General features: G+C 44.4%; 1 protein-coding gene across 6 annotated transcripts in view; it reads left to right on the top strand.

The window, feature by feature from the left end:
- The window catches only part of PRDM2 (PR/SET domain 2), a 112,912-nt gene that overhangs the window by 52,074 nt on the left and 36,748 nt on the right, over positions 1–24,090 (top strand). For 5 of the 6 annotated variants that reach the window (XR_008200716.1, XR_008200718.1, XM_052653495.1 and 2 more), the window contains exons 6-7: positions 12,372–12,482; positions 18,767–23,126. Coding sequence is in view for 3 of the 6 variants with exons in the window: in XM_052653495.1 (XP_052509455.1) it covers positions 12,372–12,482; positions 18,767–23,126 (4,471 nt within the window). In the remaining 3 variants the exon portion in view is untranslated. Of the gene's footprint in view, positions 1–12,371; positions 12,483–18,766; positions 23,127–23,974; positions 24,083–24,090 lie in introns of all 6 variants that reach the window. The other variant, XR_008200717.1, reaches the window with a different exon arrangement.

Genomic DNA, 24,090 nt, shown 5'->3' with positions numbered 1-24,090 from the left:
ATTTGCCGATGCGGCTAAACCTCTGAGTTCTGGGAGATGTACAATGTGTGGATTTCATTGTGGCTTTCTACAACATAGCCTTGGGGTTACAAGGCCAGATCCAGACCTTAGATCCACCAGTTAACAGCACTGTGACCTTGGACAGATTACTCTGCACATTTTAATCTTCAGTTTACCTGTCTGTAAAATGAGGTCACACCTACCGTGTAGAGTTACTGTGAGCAGTAAGTGAGAGCCTCCCAGGAACATGGGTGGTGCACTGATTTTGGTCCATGCGATTGTAATTGGTGGGCATGGGCAGTGGCAGAATCAGCTCCGTGGAAGTGCTGCTTATTCCTTGGCCTATGGTGGTACTTCTGGATTTTAAAAAATGGACAGTTTCAACATCTTCTAACATGCTCTTTAAAATTAAATCCATATATTTTTCTTTGGCGACACAGAATGAAGTAGATTACAAATTAAGTGAGAGTAAGGAGCTTCTTTGGATCTTCAAGTAGATACACAAAGGGACACTAGAGAATTCCTCAGGTGGTAGAGACTGCTTCTGTTTTGTATGCTGTCTTGTTTACTAGTTACCCCAAATAGTGTGAATTAGAGAACTCTGGGAATTTGATTTATTACACAGGCAGAAGTAAATATTTCACTGTTTGCTTGCTGCCCAGATGAGGGGCTCACTGTCTTCCTGTTTGTCTGTCTTACCTTCTTGTGATCCAGATCACTGGTAACTCTACTGTTAAAATCTTATTTTCTGCAGATGAGATTTTAGATGAATTTTGGATACATTTCCTTAGAGTAAATTGCCAGATAGTTTTGAAGGTGAGTGTGTTGGAGCTATTTCAGTGCTATATATGACAGCATAGGAAATCTTGTCATTTTACATGTTGCTGGATATGAATTCAAGCAAAAACAGAAGTGAAAGAGACATTTTCTTAGAAGTTACTATTTAAGTTGAGAATGTCAGTTTTATCTATTATGTGTTGTAGTTACTAAATGTCCTGATTATCTTGCAGTATTTATTAGTATTGTCTCAGCAGTCTGGGTTCTTTTTAGTCTGTCAATAGACAAATTTACATAGACTCACAACTTAAATATGTAGTAACACAGGTGTCCCTGAGCCCCAGTTGTTGTGTTTATGACTGTGCATGACTATGGGGGAGCCTTAGGTGCTGTCTGATTATCAGAGAGGTCTAAGGTTTCTTTTCGAAGAGATCTAGAAATGTTAAGTGCACTAGTATGCTTAGTTAAAAAATTAAGCACAGAGTGTTTTTTAGAAGCAGTAAAATCAGTGGGTTATAGACTTTCACAACTTCTGCTATTAGAGCATTTATGTGTATTGATAGGGATGTTAGTGTTTGGTTAATTCTGTCTCCTCTGAATTAAACGTCTGTCCTCATTGGACTTGTACATTTCCGTAATGGTATCTGGGTGGGATCCTGTGAATCAATGTAGAACAAATGAGCAAAACAAATGGATGAATTCGGATTTGTTAGGGAAGCAGAATGTTATTGTCTTCATAAGAAGGAACATATGCTGGCAATTTAGACTTGTAGGCATGGGGTTTCTGTAATTTGTTTAGGAGAATCTACTGTGGATAATCCTTACAGTTGATTGCATTTACTGAGTCTTTGTCAAGCACCGTGCAAAGTTCTTGATGCACATTATCTCACGTTCCCTCCACTAAGATGGCGTCAGGTAGTCATCAGTATGTATCACAGTTAGTTCTCCTCTGCCCTGAACACGATTACATCAAATCATTAGTCAAATCATGGCCCATGGCTGCACAGTATAGTTGCAGTTTTATGAATTCCCATTTTTGTGTGGTTCTTGTCCTGTTTTATTCAGAATACCACCCCAACACCAGGGAAGGAGACGGGGAGAGCCCAGTCTGATCTCACTTATTTGAGGTCATCTGCAGGGAAGATGTGTGACCTTGGGGACACAGGAACCTTTTAGGGGGGCAGATGGAATGAGTGACTGGATTGAAAGTGAGACCCCTTTTCCCAGCGTGGACACTGGCCTAGGAGGCAGCTGTGTTTCAACTCCTTGTCTTTTGTGAGCTCTTCCTCCCAGACTTCTTTGTTGTCAGGGGGCATTGTTTTACCCCTGCATTGGCCAAAGAGAGCAGCATCAACTTGGAACCCTGTGGGAAAGTCCTTGGAGGCTGGCACCAAGTACGATTTAGTGTTTCTGATGTCATCTCAGTCCTGGAGCCTGTGTTCCCACCCAGGGTGTAAGGGAGGACCTGAGCTTGCAGCTGGGTTATTAGCAATTCCTTGAGTGTCCTCACTTTACCTGGCCAGATGGCTATTTATATCAGTCACCCTCCTCCCACCTCCGAATAACCCCCCCTCCACCAACCCCATCCTTCCTTCCTGCTTCGTTTTTCCTTCATTCCCTTCTTATTTTTAAGGAAATCCATATTTTTCTGAAACATTTTTTTCCACTAGAAAGTATCTATTTATTGACATTAGTTGGGCCTTTCTGCAAGGGGACTTGCTTTTCACAAAGTTAGACATATAACTTCCATTTTAAATATCTTTGGGGCAGACGTATATGTATTCCCTGTGGACTTCCCAGGTAGCACAGTGGTAAAGAATCTGCCTGCCTATCAGTAAAAAATCTGCCTGCTAATCAGATGTAGGTTCAATCTCTGGATTGGGAAGATCCCCTGGAGAAGGAAATGGCAACCCACTCCAGTATTCTTGCCTGGGAAATCCCATGCACAGAGGAGCCTGGCAGGCTATAGTCCATGGGGCTGCAAAAAAAGTCAGACACAACTGAGCTACCAAACAACAAAAATACGTATTCCCTCTTAACAGAGTGTCTTGTGGATAATAGCCACCCAAGAAAAATGATCAAACTTTCATTTGATCATTCTAGAAACTTTACAGTTAATGTAGAGGAAAGATTTAGTAGTCTGATAATAGGCTAATACATTTGAGAATGAGATAAGTTGTTAAATAGGGTAGTGCGTGCTAAGTTGCGTCAGTCATGTCTGACTCTGTGCGACCCTATGAACTGTAGCCCACCAGGCTCCTCTGTCTGTGGGATTCTCCAGGCAAGAAGACTGGAGTGGGTTGCATGCCCTCCTCCAGGGGATCTTCCCAACCCAGGGATTGAACCTTGTCTTTGAGGCTCCTGCATTGGCAGGTGGGTTCTTTACACCAGTGCCACCTGGGAAGCCCTGAGTAGGCTAGTAGGATTTTGCTTTTAGGTAGAGGTCAGTAAAAGAAAAGTGTGGAGTTGAATTTATATGTAACTTGTGATTTAAAAAAATAATTGCTTTGTGAAGAGAATACATTGAGTTCCTTCCATGCTTCTTGAATCTGAAAGACAGCCCGGGCAGTTTTGAGTTTGCCAGAGGGGTGAACTTTTGCTGGACCACATACATAGCTGAGCCCCTGAGAACTCCTAGCCTTTTTTCAGTGGGAGCAGAGAGGTGTCAGCCGGGAACTCTGAGAAAGGTGCATCTGCAGGCAGAGGGGCTGGAGGACGACCGAGTGTTGAATAGAAGGGAATGGGCTCATCTAGCAGTAGTGACAAAAGGTCTTAAACATTGCACTGGTGTGAAAGTGTCTCATTTCATGGTGGAGCTCGGTGATTCAGCAGAGTAGTATCTGTACATTCTTTTGTGTTTATAAACAAATTTCCTAAAACCTTTACCAAAACATGTCATATTCAAATGCCATTGCCTAAATTTTACATTTTCAGAGAAGCAAAATAAAAGGTAGCAAAGACGACTCTCATGATTATCCTAGTTGACCGCCAAAACATTGGTCCTTAGCTTATACCTGGGAGGCGCTCAGCATGGTTGTTTAGATTTTTGATTCAGAAAGTTATGGGTGTGATACCCAAGTGCACCGAAACAAATAGTATGGCTGTCAAAAAGAGGAGACAAATCAATTTTTTGTTTGAAGTTATGTGATACATGGGAAAGAGAGTTGAAGGATATATACCAAAAGGCTCACAGTGATAATGTGAATGCTTGGGCATTCAGTTGACCCTTGAAGACCACTGTGGGTTCCGCTTACAGGTGAATTTTTGTCAGTAATGAATAGTATAGTACTCAGTGACCTAGGGTTGGCTGAATCCCAGGATGCAAAAAAGCAGCTATGGAGGAATCACACATGTGGAGGGCCAGCTTTAAGCTACACACAAATTTTCTGTTTCATAAAGGGTCAACGCCCTGAACACACACATACACACAGCATTGTTAAAGGGTCAGATGTATTTTAAACATCCTTTAAATCTTTGTTACTATGTCTCTGTTGTGAATTTGGTTTTTCCGGGAAGAGCACATTTTTCTGGACATTATGCTGGTGTGTGAGGTGGGAAATGGGGAAGAGAGACACTACGGGCTTTTGCTGTGCAGCACAGTGCCAGATTGTACTGATGTAGAACCGCCTGTGTTAATCTCAACCAAAAGAAACATTTTTCAGTTGTCTCATTACTTTTGCTTTTGTCGGTATTTCATTTTTTAAAAAAAATCTTTATTTTTGCATCATGTATTGAAATGTTTATCTAGAAAAATTAGAAAATACAAACAGATAGAGAAATGGGTACCATACCTTCATCAATAATCTCATCACTGGGAGCCACCTATCAACATCTTAATGCAGATCCTTTTGGTTTATATCTGTGGGTGAATTGTAGCCTGATTTTATTAATTAGTGATGTGGCTTGACCATTGTTCCTCTGAGCATTTTTGTAGACAAATGTAAAGAATGAATTTCGAATACTGCAATTGTGTTGATTCAGATTTAGATCTAGATTTTACTTCCTGAAAATATTTTTAAACCAAGTTTTGTAATTAATTCATCAGGATATAGCATTGTAAAACTTACATTGGGCGTTGAGAGGGAAAAATAGACTTTCTGTTTCATTAAGACTAATCAGTTCTCAAGGGCGTGGCTGTCCCTTCTGTTTTAGGGTTGCCAGGCACTTGTAGCACACCACCTCCTTGCACAGCTCCCAGGCCTGATTTGTTTTGCCACAGGGGACTTATACCTGAACGTAAAGTCAGTTCCTTGCTCTAAGTTGGCAGTTCACTTTTTTGGTGGGCTTCCCCAGTAGCTCAGTTGGTAAAGAATTTGCCTGCAGTGCAGAAGACCGGGGTTCCATCCCTGAGCTGGAAAGATCCTCTGGAGAAGGAAATGGCAACCCACTCCAGCCTCCTTGCCTGGAAAATCCCATGGACGGAGGAGGCTGATGGACTGCAGTCTATGGGATCGCAAAGAGTTGGTCACTACTGAGCGACTTTCATTTTCAGGCTTTAGATACCTTTTTTCCTTCTGTAAGACAAAGGCTAATGAAAATCCATGAAAAGAACTTGAGAAATTAAAATGATTATAAAGCAGAACAGGCTAGCAGCTTGTTTAAGTTTCAGAGGTATTTAGTTAGTCTCTGAGATCATTTTGTTTATGCCACAAGACTTTTTTGAGGTTCCCAGGAGTGTAAGGAAATTTAAAGCTTTCTTAATTTGAATTTACTAATGTTTATTTGGGAATCCATTTCTAATATTTGAAATTGGCCAGCCAAAGCCGCTAAAAGCCTTTTCTTAAAAAGAGAAATTAGAAGCTCCCTTCAGATGTGATCTTTGCTGTTCTTCCATCAGCCTAACATTTGGAAGAGGTGGGGAGCCAGAGCTCCACAACAGCAAAGACTGTGCACCCCGCCCTGCCCCCCCATCCCTCTCGCGGGCTGCAAGCATTCCAGGAATTTATACTGTGATCTGCAGTGCTGAAAAATCCAGAACTTTGTTCCATTGTTTCTGTTGAAGCAAAGCCTGGAGTCCTATTTTAATGCCATGAGCAACTTAAAACCGGAGAGGTTTTATTTTTATAATTTGCCTCCAGAGTTACAGACAGCTCTTAGTGAGAAGTTTACAGAAAAAGATTTGAAATTTTGCCCAAGCAGCATAACAGAATTTTTACTACCAGGTGTATTTCAAAGTTATTTTTTGTGCAAAAGAAATCTTTAGAAAATGTATAACATTATACATCACTTCTGTAAAAATCAACTGTTGTTGCATCTTACTGCTCTTTGAAACACCATGGCCTGATGGAGCTAAGGCCACAAGTGGCTTGTTTGCCCACCGATCTTCCCTTGGCCAGTTGTAATGGCCACTTGCAGTCATCTGATAAACACTTTCTTGTGTTACGTGTAGGGATGCTGTTGACCTTACACAGGGAAGCCTTTCTGGTTGCAGTTTCTCGCATCAATCCTCAGGTTTCCTTCTGATGACTTCCAGGGTAGCAAATTCAGTATTTTTTGTTTAAGAATACATGAAGGATATTGAAATGACCTGTTTATTCCTTGTGGAAAACCTAGCTTTGTGTAACCATTTCTAGCTTCTCTTCTCCCTACTCATCACACCCACTGCAGAATGTTAAACCACTGCCAGATGTGCTGAGGCCTAAGACTGCCCACCCTTTAGTAGTTCACGCAGAGTACTGTTTTGGCCATACTTTAAGCTAACAGTTTTGCTGTTATCCATTGGTTCCCCTTGGTTACTACCTGATCTGTTAGAGATTTTGTTTGTTTGTGGGTTTTTTTGTTTTAAATCCCATGTCATTTAACATGAACTTTATGCCTTTTCCCCAGTTAGGCTTTTCACCTTATTTTGGACCTGCTGTTGTGAAAACCCCTCCTTTGCCTTTCAAAAATTGGAAAAGATGTGTAATGACTTTGTTCATGATGAATTTCTCAAACTTGCCTGAAACACAGATGGTACTCTTAATTCTTTTTAAGGGTGAAATTGGAACCCACAGAGTGTCACTAAGAAGGCTGTTAGAACACAGTGGATAGAATAGTGAATTGGATGAGAATAAAAGTCCCAAATCTACTACAAACTTGCAGTGAGATTTTGGGCAATTCTTGTAATGAAGTAAAGCTCAGAGAAGTGTATTTGTGAAGTTTGGTTAAACCGTCTTCACGGCTCCTTCTCCAAGTCTTAGGGTTCTTCTCTCACTTACCTTTTAAGGTAGCCCATTAATTCCATTATTCCCCATCTGTTCTCTAAGATCTGCATCCTCTGCTTAGCTAGCCGTGTGTGAAAGCATCATCATCAGGTGTCCTGTGGGCAGGAGGAAGAGGAAGGTTTTTGCCAGAGAATGATTAGTGGAGGAGGACAGTCTGGTAATGGCATAAGGCCCAGGAGAGGAATTTTTAAGCTGTAAAGGTCATCAAACTGTTAGATGATGAGAAGAGATTGGGAGGCAAGTAAAGAACTTTGGGGTTTTGTGATTTCAGGATTAGAGGTAGCCATCCAGGTGGAGTTGCGGCAGCAGGGGTGAAGGGCTGTGTGAGTGAGGAACTGGAGGTGGCAGTCATGCCCACCCTATGGTGGTAAGGTGGTGGTGGTCACGGTTGGTCCCTGTTCAGGCCAGCCCAGCCCCTTCGGGCTAGCTGATCTTTCATGGTGCGATTGTGGGTCTCACCTCACAGTTGGAGTCTTGCCTGGTTTGGAATCGTCTCTGTGTCTGAATAAGAGGGTGAGCTCTCCAAACAAGGATGTGCTGGCCCTGCTTCAGCACACTGATACTGAATTCTGTCTGATTTTATGCATCAGAGTTGGGTAGCTCCCCAGTGAGGAGGCAGGCAGTGCACGTAGAGTTACATATGGTTTTAAATTTAATTCATTTAAATCACCAAATGCATGAGCCTTCACTATTGTGATGAATTTTTAATGTAACTTGAGCAAGCCTTATAGAATTTTGCATCTCTCTGATGCCTGAACAATTTTAACTGAGACATTATTCTTTAGAATATCCTTGTTGTCTAGTTCATCAGAAGAGTAGAATATAGACAAGAACTTAAATTATTCACGTGATGCTTTAGGCAGTTTTGGTTTTGCACCTTACATTGCAGGCACCAGCAGCTTAATGCTACATGTTGTCTTTAACATGTAGTTGATGCACATGTAGAATTTCTCTCCATGGCAGCTATTTCTCTAGAAAATCCAGCTTTATTGATATTTAATGTATTTTGCTTAGATTGGGGTTCTGTGCTGTTGACTCATACTTGTTTCTGGCATAACATAAAATGGAAATGGAAAATATCTGCATTCCAATTTGATGGTTCCTTTTCTATAAATGTAGTGAAAGTCTTTATATTTGTTTGCTTTCATCTGCACTTGAAAGTGGGTGAAATAATGGATGTAAAGTGGTGTGTAAAGAATAAGATATTTGTATTATGCCATTATGGGTTGTAAGAAATAAGTGTGTTAGTAGAGCACTTTTGGTACCGTCAGCCTTGGGTTTTAGTTCTGACTCGAGAGGCGATTTAGTTCTGTCATCTCAGGCAGTTGACTTCATGACGGTGGTCCTTGGGTGTCTCTCTAAAATGAGAGACATAGGTTAGGACTTTGAGTCTTCTGGCAGAACAGTACTTAAGTAGTAGGGACATCAGTCATGAGCATGGGATAGGCTGGAAGTAAGTATACCACATCCTATCCCCCACTGAGAACACAAAGACTATTATTTGTGGGGGGGTTGGAGGGAAGCCTCGATGTAGGGGGTGACTGCTGTTTTCCTTCTGTTTCATTCAGTTTTCTTCATCTTTGTGTATTTCTTTTCCTTACATACATAATGTTTTGTCCTGTCCTTCGTCATGTTCTGTGTCACTGTCTCCATTCCACTTTCCTTGTGTTTTCATTCCTGTATCTTTCTTGTTTAGACCAAGTGGAGCACGCAGCTGGCAGAGCCTCTATGTAGGACCCTTCAGGAACCTGAGGGTAAGTGCACACGTGTACTTACCAGGCTCCCAGCAGCTCTGCCGGACCATTTCCCAGGCGCTTCCTGCCTTACAGACAAGAACTAACACATGCCCCTCCCTTCGCAGAAGTCCTTACAGGTTGTTTCCAGTTAGAAGTTGTTTTTGTTTACTTTTAATTTGATTACATGTAGAACAAAAACCAGGTATGGGGGAGAAATGTATTGATTTGAGGAAATGGAGTAGGTGCCACCAGGTGCTGTTAGGGTATTTGTGAGTGACACTGGGCGTACCTAAGAGTGAGTCAGGATTCCCAGGGTCAGACTGCTCTACTATCATAGACTGGGTAGTTCCCAGGGGACCGTGGTCTTCAGTTCTAGCACAGAAATAGCAGGTAGGACGGGGGATTTCAATAGCCCCTTCATCTCTAGTCTTGGTCCTAATGGGAAGTACCTTGAGCATTAGAGGATTCTGATAAAGACTGAGAAAATCATTTTATGTAATGAGATTATCTCAGTTCCATTAATTAGTGATGATTAGATTCATGGTAGACTGGTGTCTATCATAAATTAAGTCTACCAGTGTTCACCAGAGGCACTTAAGAGGTAAGTTTAATTGTTCCATTGCTTAGTTTTTAGAGTTGGTTTGTTAGTATTATCAAATACTTGAAAAATTTTAAGAAATACACAGACTGTGGAACCCCATATTGGTTTAGCCCAGTGGTTCTTAACCTAGAGAGACATTCTCTTTTGGGTGAGGCTTCCGCGGTATCTGGAGACTTTGGCTTGTCACAGACAGATGTAGGGGCACACTGTTGGCATCGAATGGGTGGAGGTCAGTGATGCTTCTCAATGTCCTGTGATGTTTCAGACAGCCCCACAACAGAGAGCAGTCTGACCCCACGTGTCCGTTGTGCTGCGGTTGAGGGGCTTGCCGCAAGCCTGGTGGGTGCTCTTGTTTGCTCTCCAAATAGACTGTCCCTACCGCATGTGGCTTCTCTTCACCAGGCAGAACAGGGTTTCCTGGTCATGGATTTTAAATAGGATAACAGGGGCAGCAAGGGGTGGGGGCAACGGAGAGAGGAGTGGGGTAGTTTGGTGATGGCATAGCTGCTCACTGATTAGGAGAGTCTAAAACTAAGATATTTGAAGTTCAGTATTAGCGAAGTATTCTAATATTCTTTTAGGCAGGAAACTAAAACAGCGTTTTTAGCTATGTACTTTCATTCTTGGTACATACTAATGAATGGTATTATTAAAGCTGTGGTTTCCTTTATATAAATCTAGAAGTTTTACTATTTTAGTAGTCTGTACATATAGGTCAGTTTGCCTTTTTTTTTTTTTTAAACTGGTTTCATATAGCACTTGATAGGTTTCAGAAAATTTTCTGCATTGTTTTTTAAGAAATTGTAGTACAAGTTGACACCTGTTCCATTAAATTTTATAGTGTGACTTAAAGGTTTATTCATAAGAGGTGGAGTTTAGACCTCCCTTTTTATTTATTCATATTTGTATAAAGTAGAAAGTAAGGTTGGTAGAAAAGGGTTTTATTGTTTAGCATGTTTGAAAAACATGAGGTAGTACTGATGTCTTATAACTATTTGAGGATTTTGATTCAGGGAAAACGCGTTCTGAATATAACTTTTAAATCAGGCGTCTGCAGGCACTGGGAACCCTTTCCATGAACCCCTTCAGACTGGTAGTGCAGTTACTAGACCAGTTACATTCATAGCCAAGTAATCATTTGTGTTTGCCTTGTTTGCTGCCAGTAGTCCGATGCGGGCCAGGCACAACACACAAACAGCACGGCGTATACCGTAGTGAGGATAAGAAAACTGATTGGATCCATATTCCTTTAAACACACCTGGGTTCTCAAGAGCCTTTGTCATCATCAGACTTAGACTAAGTGCTGTTAAGTTGGCAAAGGGTGAAAGACTCGAAAGAAGAGGTTACTTCTAACCAGATGAAAAGGTGTGTTCATATCCTTGCCCCTTGCAGAAGGGATTGATTCATCACACTTCCACCTAGAGACATGAATTGGCCAGCTACACACAGACTTCTCAGCTCTTCTTTCCACCGGAGTGTGGTTCCAGTGAAGTACACGCTAATGTCGCGGGTTCAACTTCAGCTGCCTTTAGAAATGAATGGAGTGATGTGTTACTAGGAATTTGAGTGAAGGTTTTATATAATTGCAGGAGACATCTTCAGTTTTTCTTACAAGCTGAAGAGTTAGGGATTTAAAATGGTATTTTGTTTTTTAAGACTAACAAATCAAATGGCTGATTGTTAAGTATCTTATACTTTTTTTCTTGTTGCATCTCTTAAATATCTGTCAAAATACGGAGGTGTTTTTGATGGTTAGTATTTGTATTGTAGTTGATGTTTCTGTTTTTAATCATAATCTTTGTAGTGGTGATATTTTGTGTCTCTGACCTCATTTCATTTGTGCTCTATGTTTTAATTAGTTACTCTCCTCTGTAGTGATTCTCTACACTAGTGTTAAGGGGAATACCATTTTCCAGAAGCTATGAATGGTTTCTAGTTCCTAGTCATTTACTAAATCAGAGATGAAGGTGTCAAGAGCCTTGTTCTGAAGAGAAAAGACAGTTCCAGGAGCTGTTGAGGCCTGGTTGGGGGAAGCGTTGCAGAAAGAGAAAGAAAGTTTAGAGGAAGGTGGGTGGAACTTATTCTGAATCTGAAAACTGAAAAACAAAAGCTCCCAGGAGCAAGAAATGTAGAATTTAAAAAATGGAACAGGGCCACAAATTCTGATTAAATCCCAGAGAGGCGGAGCTTCCAAACCTTCAGCATTAGTACTTCTGTAGAGAAAATGGCAACCCACTCCAGTATTCTTGCTTGGAAAATCCCTTGGGCGGAGGAGCCTTGCAGGCTATAGTCCAGGGTCGCAAAGAGTCGGACAAGCGACTTTACTTTCACTTTTTTTTCGTAGTAGTTCTATAGGGAAATGTTTGTCCATGTTGAACATCTTGGTGACTTTAGTTTATTGTTCCAACTCATCTTTTGAACTCTCTTGCTACTTGGAATGCAGCTAGCATTTCCTGACTTCCATTCTTTGAGTTGTTAATGAAATACTGAATTGTGCTGAACCTAGAGTTGAGTCCCTCCAGACCCTGAGAATGCCGCGCTGGCAGACAGTGAACTATTCAGAATTACTCTGCATTTGATATTTGAGCCGTGGTGTATGAGTATGGTATCCCTTGCTGTTCAGCAACATCTCTGCTTCAGTTGCTTTACTTTGACAAGTCTGGATAGTCTTTTCTCTCATGTGCTTCTTACAAATAACTAGACTTTGGCCAGTTCCTGTTATTTGTGTGGTGTTGAAATTTAGTACTCTTCTCTAATTTTCCTTGGACATTCAGTGTTGTTAACTCTTCTGGAATATATTACATATTAGTTTGATAGCTGTTATAAAGGGAACCATTACCCAAGATTCTCAAAAATACAGAATTTGTGGGTTTCTGTTTTCTTTGACATAACAGGTATTCATAGTCATCATCTGTTTCTTTCTTCAGGAATCTGAGGTGATGATTACCTAGAAATAGTTTGAATTAGTAGTTGCCTCCAAAAATTCAGGATAATAGTGAGTGACCAAATGAACAAACAGACAAGCAAACAAATAAATAAATATTGTGTTTCAGGGAAGAAAAAACCCCAAGAAAGTAAAAACAAAGCAAACAAAACCGAAGACGTACAGCTGAAGACAAGTGAGCCAGATCCCAGCCCTGCAAATATGAGAGATTCTGCGGAAGGTAAGCTTGGAGTTGGACCTGTAGGATGCGGGCGTGTTTGCCCACCAGCTGCTTTGACTTTATATCTCCCTGCAGTGCCCTTCTCAGAATCATCCAAGAACTGTAGAGGGTTAAACAGCAAGAAAGCCGCCTACGTTTAATATGGCAAGCTGAGCCTTCTTTGTTCAAGATGAAGTTATTCCCTGGTTAAAATAAAATGAAACGAAGTGAAATGAAACGTACTATGTGACTGTATTTATAAATAATTCATAAAGTTCAGAACCACTAGAACAAATCTGTGATGACAGAGGTCAGACTGGCAGGGACAGGAGGAGCCTTCTGGGGTGCCGGTCGATCAGAGTGTTGGGGTGAGCACAGCGGTGTATTTACTTTGTGAACATCTTATCTTGCAATATTCTTCTTAATAGTTGGTATTTCAGTTAAAAACTTACTTGAAAATATCAAACACCTTGGGTTGTATGTGTTAGAATGAAAAGGATAGAGAATGCAGTGTTTCTCTTTTTGCTTAGAATTTAAATTTCTGCCTTATCTCTTTGTATTTCTCCCTACAAAATTTTCTTCTTTAGAGCTCTTTCTAAAAATTAATACTCTACGCCCTCCATGATGTAAGAATTCCCAGAGACAGGGACTGAAGTTGCTCAGGAAGGTGGGTTGCCCTCTGCCTGATGCAGTTGAGACACCACACTGACACTCTGGCCAGTAGAAGCGGGGGTGGGGAACGACGTGGTCTTACATTGTTACGTGGCAAAATCATACAGAGACTGAGCTTGCTCAAGAGTTCATAGTGACCCAAATAGGCTGATTTCAAAATACAGACTATGACTCTTTCAAAAAACATTTGTAGAGAAAAAAAAATACTGTAGATGCCTTTTATAATCTTTTTATTAGCACTGTTTGTGGGGATGACATTCTTAAAGGATTATAATTTTCTGCAGCATTTTAAGAAGCAAGAACAAATTCACTTCCTAGAGTCCTATAAAACAGATCTGCCAGCTCATAGCAGGTTTGCTAAGACATTTGTTGGAACAACAACAAAAAGACCGAAGAACCTTACTACTGGTAGTGGCAGAATTAAAGTACAATCCAACAGAACCCTCTCCCCTTCAGCAGTTCAGAACAGTTAATTTTTTTTCCTGATTCAAGTTCAGGTCCTGTGGAAAAAAAGATACTTAGTGTCTACCTGTTTGTGGAACAGCTGGTCAGTATTTGATTGGTGTTTGTCAGCATCTTGCACGTGTTCTGCTTGGCCCTCAAAAAGTGGTTGGTGTGTGGAGCAAGCGGCCAGACTCTTCTGTTGTTTCCCAGGCCATCCTTTAGGTTTAAAACTCAGCAGATCTCAGTGAGTGTGTGGACACAGTTGGGTTCATAGAGCTGTGCACATTTTGGTTCATACTACTTTGGACAGCTTTCAATCTGGAATTATTTACCAATCATAGAATATTTCCATTCAAAGAAGCTATGGATTTTGGCTGAAGATAAATTCTGTAAAGAAATTTTTGAGCCTTAGAGATGTTATTTTCATTTCTGTTTTCTCATTTAGGTTTTTTTGTTTTTTTTTTTAAAGTGATGTACTTGGTCTCTGTTGAAAATGTATTTGAAAAGAGAGTTAGCTCCTGGGAACCACCATCAGATGACTGGGTTCCCAATTTGTGGAAGACTCATGCAATGTAAGAAATGCATCTGGAGGAGAAAAGGCTGGAGTGTATGTAGAGGCAGAAACCTCATTGCTAGTGGATGAGGTGGTAGGTAGGAAAAAGTGATAGACCTTCTTAGGAAGCAGGGGGAGGGCCAGGACAGAATCATTGCTTGTGTTAATACCTCATATGCTCCAAGTTTGGAAAGGTTGGCCTTTTAAAAGCCTCCCTTGTCCCGTGTATCCAGGCAATCACAAAGTCTGTTAACCAGACTCTGGTGTCTTATCTTGCTCTGGCCACTTTTTTTCCTGCCTCTTCTGCATTTTTCCATTGCCATCTCTCAGTGTAGGCAGCCAGCATTTCCCTCCTAATGCCACTGCATTGGTGTTGGTTTCTGCCTCTTCCCAGTCCCTTAATACATACTGCAGCCACGTCTCCCAAATGGCACTCTTCTGCCTTAAAATATCTTACTGGCTCCCCACCGCCTCCAGCTCAGTCCACACTGATTTACACTGCGCTGCGTGTTTGATGGCTCCTGCTTTGTTTTCCTCTTCTATCCTTGCAGCCTCCCCGTGATTGATTAACAAAGCCACCAGATACTTCCTCCCTTGTGTTTCTGTCCTTAATCATTGTTAACCATGTACTTCCATGGGCTTAACCATTAATTCATTGGAGTGGTGTTGCCTGCCTGCTTAACTCCTGGTAAAGTAGAGCTCTGGAAGGATGAGGATCTTGGAGGCCTTACTCACCTGGTACTGACGTTTTGTCCAGTGAATGAAGGAAGAGCCAGTTAATAGAAACAGGAGAAGTCAGAGCAAGCTCTGTTTCTTCTACAGAACCTTTCATAACTCTTAAGCACCTACAGTAAAAAGAGATGTAATTCAGCAGAGACTTAGGTGGTCCTGCAGAGAGCTCTGTGATAGCTCCTGTCTCAGAGGCCTGTGCTGTCCCTGGATTCCCTTCCAGCCACTCCGTCATTCCTCTGCTTTCCTCTACAGCTGAACTTGAAAGAGTTGTTTCCAGTCTCCCTGTCTCTTCTTCCTGTGTCTCCTGACCTTCAGTAGGCCTTTGTCCATTGCTCCACCAAAACTGTTGTTACCGTCATCACACCCCTACCTGGGCAGATCGCATGTTCAGTTTTCAGCCCTATCTTACTCAGCCTTTTAGCAGTTCTGGATACAACTGATTACACCCTCCTCAGTTTAAGGGCTGCCCCTCTCTTGGCTCTCCAGATCCTCCCTGGCCATTCCTCTGACCCCTGGGTACTGGAATCAACTGGGGGACACAGCCATTCCCCTGTCTTCATTTGCTTTGCAGGTGACCTCTTCCAGGTCCCTGCTCCAACTGCTGTTTTCTAGTTTGAGGAGAGTCATATCTAGCTACTTAATATCTTTACTTGGATGTCTTATCAGGCTCCTCAGACTTCAACACATCCAAAGTAAACTCTCATTTCCCCCCAATACAAACAAACGCACACAGACCAAACTTGCTTTTCCCTCAGTCTAGTGAACAGGCTAACAGCAGTTGCTGTGGAATCTCTTTGACCCTTCTCCTACTACCACCGGCCCCTACCCTGCCCTGCCCCTGTCCCATACCATAGTCAGCCAACACACTCAGCTTGTTAGCTTCCTCTCCAGGGTGCATCCAGGCTCTGGCCTCTCCCCACTATCTTCAGGCCGCTCCGGTCTCCCCCGGCCCCTCTCCTGGAGGGTGTGCTCAGTCCCTCTCGTCTCCCTGTCCGCCTACAGTTTTCTGTCTTTATGTAGCACCGAGAGTGACCCTCCTCTATTTCAGTTGCTCTTCTGTTTCTCTGTTGGCTTCTTGTTTCCCCTTAGAATAAAGGTCAGCAGCCTATAAGGCTCTGCATGAGCTGATATTCTCTCCTGCTCTCCTCCTTCTCTCCCTGTGCCCACCCCCCTCCAACTTCCTGGCCAATTCTTGAACACATCTAACATGTTTTTGACTCACAGCTTGCACATTTGCCATTTCCTCTATCCAGAGGACTTCCTTCCACCAAGTATCTGTGTGACTGATTTTCTTTAGATCTCTACTCACCTATCTTGCTGGTGAGTCCTTCCCTGACCACCTTGTACCATTAATCTCAGGTTGGGCTAGACTGGGCTCCTCTTGGGCGTTGGGACTCGGAAGTGACTTCAGATTTCTTTTTTATTCTCTGAGGCACACCTATTGTTATTGTTCAGTTGCTAAGTCCCGTCTGACCCTTTGCAACCCCATGGACTGCAGCACGCCAGGCTTCCCTGTCCTTCACTATCTTCCAGAGTTTGCTCAAACTCATGTCTGTTGAGTTGGCGATGCCATCTAACCTTCTCATCCTCTGTCATCCCCTTCTCCTGCCCTCAATCTTTCCCTAGCATCAGGGTCTTTTCCAGTGAGTAGGCTCCTCGCATCAGGTGGCCAGAATATTGGAGCTTCAGTAATAGTCCTTCCAATGAATATTCAGACTTGATATCCTTTAGCATCAACTGGTTTATCTCCCTGCGGTCCAAGGGACTCTCAAGAGTCTTCTCCAGCACCACACTTGGAAAGCATCAATTCTTCAGTCCTCAGTCTTCTTTATAACCCAACTCTCACATCCATATATGACTGCTGGAAAAACCATAGCTTTGACTCTACGGACCTTTGTCAGCAAAGTGATGTCTCTGCTTTTTAATGTGCTGTCTAGGTTTGTCATAGCTTTTCTTCAAAGGAGCAAGCATCTTTTGTGTCTGTGTCACCATCCACAGTGATTTTGGAGCCCAAGAAAATAGTCTGTCACTGTTTCCCCATCTATTTGCCATGAAGTGATGGGACTGGATGCCCTGATCTTTGTTTTTTGAATGTTTGAGTTTTAAGCCAGCTTTTTCACTCTCCTCTTTCACCCTTTTCAAGAGGCTCTGTAGTTTTCTCTTTCCTTTCTGCCATTAGGATATCATCTGCATATCTGAACTTATTGATATTTCTCCCAGCAGTCTTGATTCCAGCTTGTAAGTCAGTTTGGCCCAGTATTTCACATGATGTACTCTGCATAGAAGTTAAATGAGCAGGGTAACAATATACAGCCTTGAAGTGAAGTGAAGTGAAAGTCGCTTAGTCGTGTCTGACTCTTTGTGACCCTGTGGACTATACAGACCTTGAAATTCTCCAGGCCAGAATACTGGAGTGGGTAGCCTTTCTCTTCTCCAGGGGATCTTCCCAACCCAGGGATCGACCCCAGGTCTCCCACATTACAGGTGGATTCTTGACCAGCTGAGTCACAAGGGAAGCCCTATACAGCCTTAACATACTCCTTTCTCAGTTTTGAACCAGTCCATGTTCCATGTCCAGTTTTAACTGTTGCATGTTGACCTGCATACAGGTTTCTTAGGAGACAGGTAAGGTGGTTTGGTATTCCTATCTCTTCAAGTATTTTCCACGATTTGTTGTGAGCCACACAGTCAGAAGGCTTTCAAGTAGTCAATGAAGCAGAAGTACATGTTTTTCTAGAATTCCCTTGCTTTCTCTATGATATTGCAGATGTTGACAATTTGATCTCTGTTTCCTCTGCCTTTTCTAAACCCAGCTTGTACATCTGAAGTCCTCTGTTCACGTGCTGCTAAAGCCTAGCTTGAAGAATTTCGAGCATTACTCTGCTAGCATGTGAAACGAGTGCATTTGTACGGTAGTTTGAACATTCTTTGGCATTGCTCTTCTTTGGGATTGAAATAAAAACTGACCTTTTTCAGTCCTGTGGCCACTGCTGAGTTTTCCAAATTTGCTGGCATATTGAGTGCAGCACTTTTCACAGCATCATCTTTTAGGATTTCAAATAGCTCATCTGGAATTCCATCACTTCTACTCACTTCATTCATAGTAATGGTTCCTAAGGCCCACCTGAACTTGACACTCTAGGATGTCCGGTTCAAGGTTAGTGACCATACCATCCCGATTATTCTGGGTCATTAGTATTCTTGCCACCTCTTCTTAATGTCTTCTCCTTCTCTTAGGTCCTTACAGTTTATCATGCCTATCCTTGCATGAAATGTTCCCTTGCTGTTTCCAGTTTTCTTGAAGAGATCTCTGGTCCTTGCTAATTTAATAAGGCTCAGAAGAGATGGTCTCCAAAGTTCCTTTTACATGAAGAATGTAGATCACATAATTTTGGAAAATGTTGTAGCTCTCGACATATAGTTTTGGTAAAGAAGAAGGGAACAAATCAGTTACATTCAAGGCAGACCACTAAGAATATTACTGGTAGTATGTTCAGCCGTTTTCTTGTTTCAGTTTGGAATCATGAAAAATTAGAACTCATGACTAGTCAAATATTAGTATCAGCTATTCCCGACACAGTTTGAAGCAGTACAGTTTCTGTAAACAAAAGCGTGTTTATATCTGTGTGAGGAAACACAGACGAGCCTGAGTTCCTTTGGGCATTTATTGCTCAGATTGAAGCCTCCCTCACTGCCCACTGAGCTTCCTGGTGCACTGCAGTTGTTTGTTGAATGAATGAAATGGATTTATATCCAGTATAACTTCTTAAATGAGAATGTAGAGTGGTCTATTGCTACGATCTGTCTCACGCATTTTAGATGATAAAGAAAGTAACATGGATAATGAAAGCTGATCACCAGTGGCTAGTGTTTAACCTTACTTCTGCCTCCCTGTGCTTTCCAGGCCCCAAAGACGAAGACGAGAAGCCTTCCGCTTCCGCCACCGAGCAACCAGCCGTCCCTCAGGAGATCGTGAGCCAGGATGTGCCTCCGGAGTTCGCCCTCCCTCCCCCTGCCCACGAGCCCCAGACAGGACCAGACGCAGAGCAGGAAGCAGCGCTCTGTGAGGCGAATGAGGTGGTGGTGGAGGAGGAGGAGGAGGAGGAAGAGGAGGAGCTGGAAGAAGATGGGGACGAAGCAGCTGATGTGCCAAATGAAAGTTCCCTGAGAGAGCCGGAGATCCGGTGTGATGAGAAGCCTGAGGATTTGTTAGAAGAACCAAAAACTGTTTCAAAGGAAACTCTTGAAGACTCTGCGGAGGCAGCCCCTGTTGTGAAAACTCCCAGAGCCAGAGAAGAGGCCAACGGGGACGTGTTTGAAACGTTTCTGTTCCCATGTCAGCACTGCGAGAGGAAGTTCACGACCAAGCAGGGGCTGGAGCGGCACACGCACATCCACATGTCCACGGCCAGCCACGCCTTCAAGTGCAAGTACTGCGGGAAGGCCTTCGGCACACAGATCAACCGGCGGCGCCACGAGCGGCGCCACGAGGCCGGGCTGAAGCGAAAGCTCGAGGACCCGGCCGGCAGCAAGGCGCCCAGCGACGATGCTCCTCCCCAGGACGACACACAGCCCCCCGGTCTTGGGCAGGATGGCCTGACCTTGAGTTCAGAGAAGGTGTCCCAGGACTCAGTGACTCCTTCCGTCGTAGAAGAGAATGGCGAAGCTAAAGAGCTTCACCCGTGCAAGTACTGTAAGAAGGTTTTCGGCACTCACACGAATATGAGACGGCATCAGCGCAGAGTTCACGAGCGGCACCTGATTCCCAAGGGGGTGCGGCGGAAAGGGGGCCTCCTGGAAGAGCCACAGCCCCCAGCAGAGCAGGCCCCTCCCGCCCCGAGTGTCTATGTCCCCAGCACAGACCCAGAGGAGGAAGGGGAGGCGGACGATGTGTACATCATGGATATTTCCAGCAATATCTCTGAGAACCTAAATTACTACATTGATGGTAAAATTCAGACCAGCAGCAGCACCAGTAACTGTGACGTTATTGAGATGGAATCCAATTCGGCAGACTTGTACGGAATAAACTGTCTGCTCACTCCAGTCACAGTGGAAATAACTCAGAACATAAAGACCACGCAGGTCCCTATAACCGATGATCTCCCTAAAGAGCCTTCCAGCAGCACAAACAGCGAGTCCAAGAAACGGAGGACTGCTAGTCCGCCTGTGTTACCCAAAATTAAAGCCGAGACTGAGTCTGATCCTGCCACACCTTCGTGTTCCTTGAGTCTGCCTCTCAGCATATCAACCACAGAGGCGGTGTCTTTCCACAAAGAGAAAAGCGTGTATTTGTCATCAAAGCTCAAACAGCTTCTTCAGACCCAGGATAAATTAACTCCTCCTGCAGGGATTTCAGCCGCTGAGATACCCAAATTAGGCCCTGTCTGCGTGTCCGCTCCTGCGTCGATGCTACCTGTGACTTCAAGCAGGTTTAAGAGGCGAACCAGCTCTCCCCCCAGCTCTCCCCAGCACAGCCCTGCCCTGCGAGACTTTGGAAAACCAGGAGATGGGAAAGCCGTTTGGACTGAGGCAGTTCTAAGCTCCAAAAAACCCAAATTAGAGAGTCACAGCAACTCACCAGCATGGAGTTTGTCTGGGAGAGATGAGAGAGAAACTGGGAGCCCGCCAGGCTTTGATGAATATAAGGTGTCTAACGAATGGGCAGCTAGCTCTACTTTTAGCAATGTGTGCAACCAGCAGCCACTGGATTTGTCCAGTGGTGTGAAACAGAAGGCTGAGGGGCCAGGCAAGGCTCCGGTCCAGTGGGAAGCTGTGTTAGATCTCAGTGTGCATAAAAAGCCCTGTGGTGACTCTGAAGGCAAGGAATTCAAAGAAAACCATGTGCTGCAGCCATCCTGCAGTGCTGTGAAGAAAAGGAAACCCACCACCTGCATGCTGCAGAAGGTCCTTCTCAACGAATACAACGGTGTCGACCTCCCTGTGGAAAACGCTCCAGAGGCATCCGGAAGCGCCAGTCCTTGTAAACCTCTAGATCCTCAGCCAGACCCTGACCTTGGTCTCGACTCCAGCTCGTCTGCCGCTGTTGTCGAGTCTCCTCCTGACGTTGCCTCACTGTCACCTGCCCTGCAACCCCCTTCCCTCTCTTGCGGGCGGCTGCCGCCTCTCTTGACCCCCACCACCCCCTCCTCTCCTCCGCCCTGCCCCCCTGTCTTAACGGTTGCCACTCCGCCCCCTCCGCTGCTTCCTACTGTCGTCCTTCCAGCCCCCTCTGCTGGGGCGTCCCCCCACCCGTGTCCCTCCCCACTCTCGAATGCCACCGCACAGTCCCCACTTCCAGTTCTCTCCCCGACGGTGTCCCCCTCACCGTCGCCCATTCCCTCCGTGGAGCCTGTTATGTCCGGTGCTTCACCGGGGCCTCCAACACTCTCCTCATCTTCCTCCTCTTCTTCCTCCTCTTCCTTCTCCTCCTCCTCCTCCTCCTCTTCCCCTTCACCGCCTCCTCTCTCAGCAGTGTCATCCGTGGTTTCCTCTGGGGATAATCTGGAAACCTCTCTCCCCATGATATCTTTTAAGCAGGAGGAACTAGAGAGTGAAGACCTGAAAGCCAGGGAGGAAGCCCCATCCGCCGCTGAGCAGGAGATCGTCCAGGAGACATTCAACAGAAACTTTGTCTGCAACGTCTGTGAATCACCTTTTCTTTCCATTAAGGATCTAACCAAACATTTATCCATTCACGCTGAGGAATGGCCCTTCAAATGTGAATTTTGTGTGCAGCTCTTCAAGGTGAAAACTGATTTGTCAGAACATCGCTTTATGCTTCACGGCGTTGGGAATATCTTTGTGTGTTCCGTTTGTAAAAAGGAGTTTGCATTCTTGTGCAATCTGCAGCAGCACCAGCGAGATCTCCACCCGGATACGGTGTGCACGCACCATGAGTTTGAAAGCGGCACCCTGAGGCCCCAGAACTTTACGGATCCCAGCAAGGCCCATGTTGAGCACATGCAGAGTTTGCCAGAAGACCCTCTAGAAGCGTCTAAAGAAGAAGAGGAGTTGAACGATTCTTCCGAAGAGCTTTACACGACCATCAAAATAATGGCTTCCGGAATAAAAACAAAGGATCCAGATGTTCGATTGGGTCTCAACCAACATTACCCAAGCTTTAAACCACCCCCATTTCAGTACCATCACCGCAGCCCCCTGGGCATTGGTGTGACGGCCACAAACTTCACTACGCACAACATCCCACAGACATTTACCACCGCCATCCGCTGCACCAAGTGCGGGAAAGGCGTGGACAACATGCCTGAACTGCACAAACACATCCTGGCATGTGCCTCTGCGAGTGACAAGAAGAGGTATACCCCCAAGAAAAACCCGGTCCCTCTGAAGCAGACTGTGCAACCCAAAAATGGCGTGGTGGTTCTGGACAACTCTGGGAAAAACGCCTTCAGACGAATGGGCCAGCCCAAAAGACTGAACTTCAGTGTGGAGCTCAGCAAAATGTCCTCGAATAAGCTCAAGTTAAATGCATTGAAGAAAAAGAACCAGCTCGTCCAGAAAGCAATCCTACAGAAAAACAAGTCCGCAAAGCAAAAGGCTGACCTGAAAACCACTCCCGAGTCGTCCTCGCACGTCTGCCCATACTGCCACAGAGAGTTCACGTACATCGGGAGCCTGAACAAGCATGCTGCTTTCAGCTGTCCCAAAAAACCTCTTTCTCCTTCCAAAAAAAAACTTTCCCACTCTTCCAAGAAAGGGGGGCACCCGTCACCTGCCGGGAGTGACAGAAACAACAGCAGCAGCCACCGCAGACGGACAGCAGACGCCGAGATCAAAATGCAGAGCATGCAGGCACCTCTGGGCAAGACCAGAGCTCGCAGCTCGGGCCCCTCACAGGTCCCACCACCCGCCTCGTCCTTCAGGTCCAAGCAGAACGTTAAATTCGCCGCTTCGGTCAAGTCCAAAAAACCAAGCTCCTCTTTAAGGAACTCGAGCCCCATACGAATGGCCAAAATGACTCACAGCGAGAGCAAGAAGCCCAAAGCTGCAGCCAGGAACCATGCAGCTCCCCTCTCAGGCAAGACGTCGAGGAGCCTGCACGTGCGGGCGCAGAAAAGCAGAGCCGTCTTACAGAGCAAGTCGGCCTTGGCCAGTAAGAAACGGACAGACAGGTTCAGTGTAAAATCCAGAGAACGGAGTGGGGGGCCGATCACCCGAAGCCTGCAGCTGGCGGCTTCTGCCGACCCCAGTGAGAACAGGAAGGAGGACGGGAGTGGCAAGCAGGAGCTGAAGGACCTCAGGTAAGCAGAGCTCCAGGGTCAGAGGAGTTCAGAGCTCAAGAGCAAGGGGGGAAAGACGGTTGGAAGAAAACACTTGCGCAGTGGCTCCTTTTCCTTTTTCCTGCACAATTTTGACATAAGCATTTAAAGGAAATAGCTGTTGCTTAAGGTGTAGGCAGACGTGGAGGAGGGTCAGTGCTTTGGCTGCTGCAAAGATGGACACATAGCTTTTATTTCACATGTAGGACTCACGAAAGTGGTACCATTTCTTAATAAGGCCAGTTATGAACTGGATTTGAAGCCATTAAAAGCTCCCCAAAGTACCCTACTATGAAATGGTGAAATTCTCTCAAACTTCCTTTATATCTTGGGTAGTATCCCAATGTCACTTGTATTAACTTTCCCATCATAGATGTCTTATATTCTGATGTATTGGCAGAGTTCATTAAAACCATATTACAATTTGATTTAATATTTCTGTGACTTAAAGAGTGGTTGTAGCAACTGAGACTGCTTTTTATTACTCATGCTTTCTTTTATTGTGTTTCAATTTTAAAAACTTGCCTCTTAGTCAAAATAAATCAAAACACGGTACCCTGTTCCTTTTAAAATGCTGCATGCCCGTGTCTTCTCCTTCCCCCCCACCCCTCACTGGCTCATGTCTCCAAGCATAGGGTGGTAAACAGCCAGGTTCCCATGGCCAGCGGGGGATGAGTAGAGAGTGCATGCTGAGGCCAGACCCTGTGGTTCTTCAGGTGTGGGTGGGGACCCAGGGCAAGTCACCCCACTTGTCAGTGCCTTTGTTTCCCCAGTGTGACGTCAGACCTCATTAGATCTAAGGTGATTTCTCTGTTTATTCTGTGTTCTAGGGCAGGAGTTAAGTTTGTTACATTGACTTCTTAAACTTTCTGAGTTACTTCACCTGTGAGTGGAGTGTACTTTTGGTATTCCTGCTGCTTCCTGCATAAGGCCTGCAGGTCCGTCT

This window comes from Budorcas taxicolor, chromosome 16 (assembly GCF_023091745.1).
Source record: "Budorcas taxicolor isolate Tak-1 chromosome 16, Takin1.1, whole genome shotgun sequence".
In the NCBI taxonomy this organism is placed as follows: domain Eukaryota; kingdom Metazoa; phylum Chordata; class Mammalia; order Artiodactyla; family Bovidae; genus Budorcas; species Budorcas taxicolor.
The sequence above is the reverse complement of the archived record's forward strand: the minus strand, read 5'-3'. Positions and strand labels throughout refer to the sequence as shown.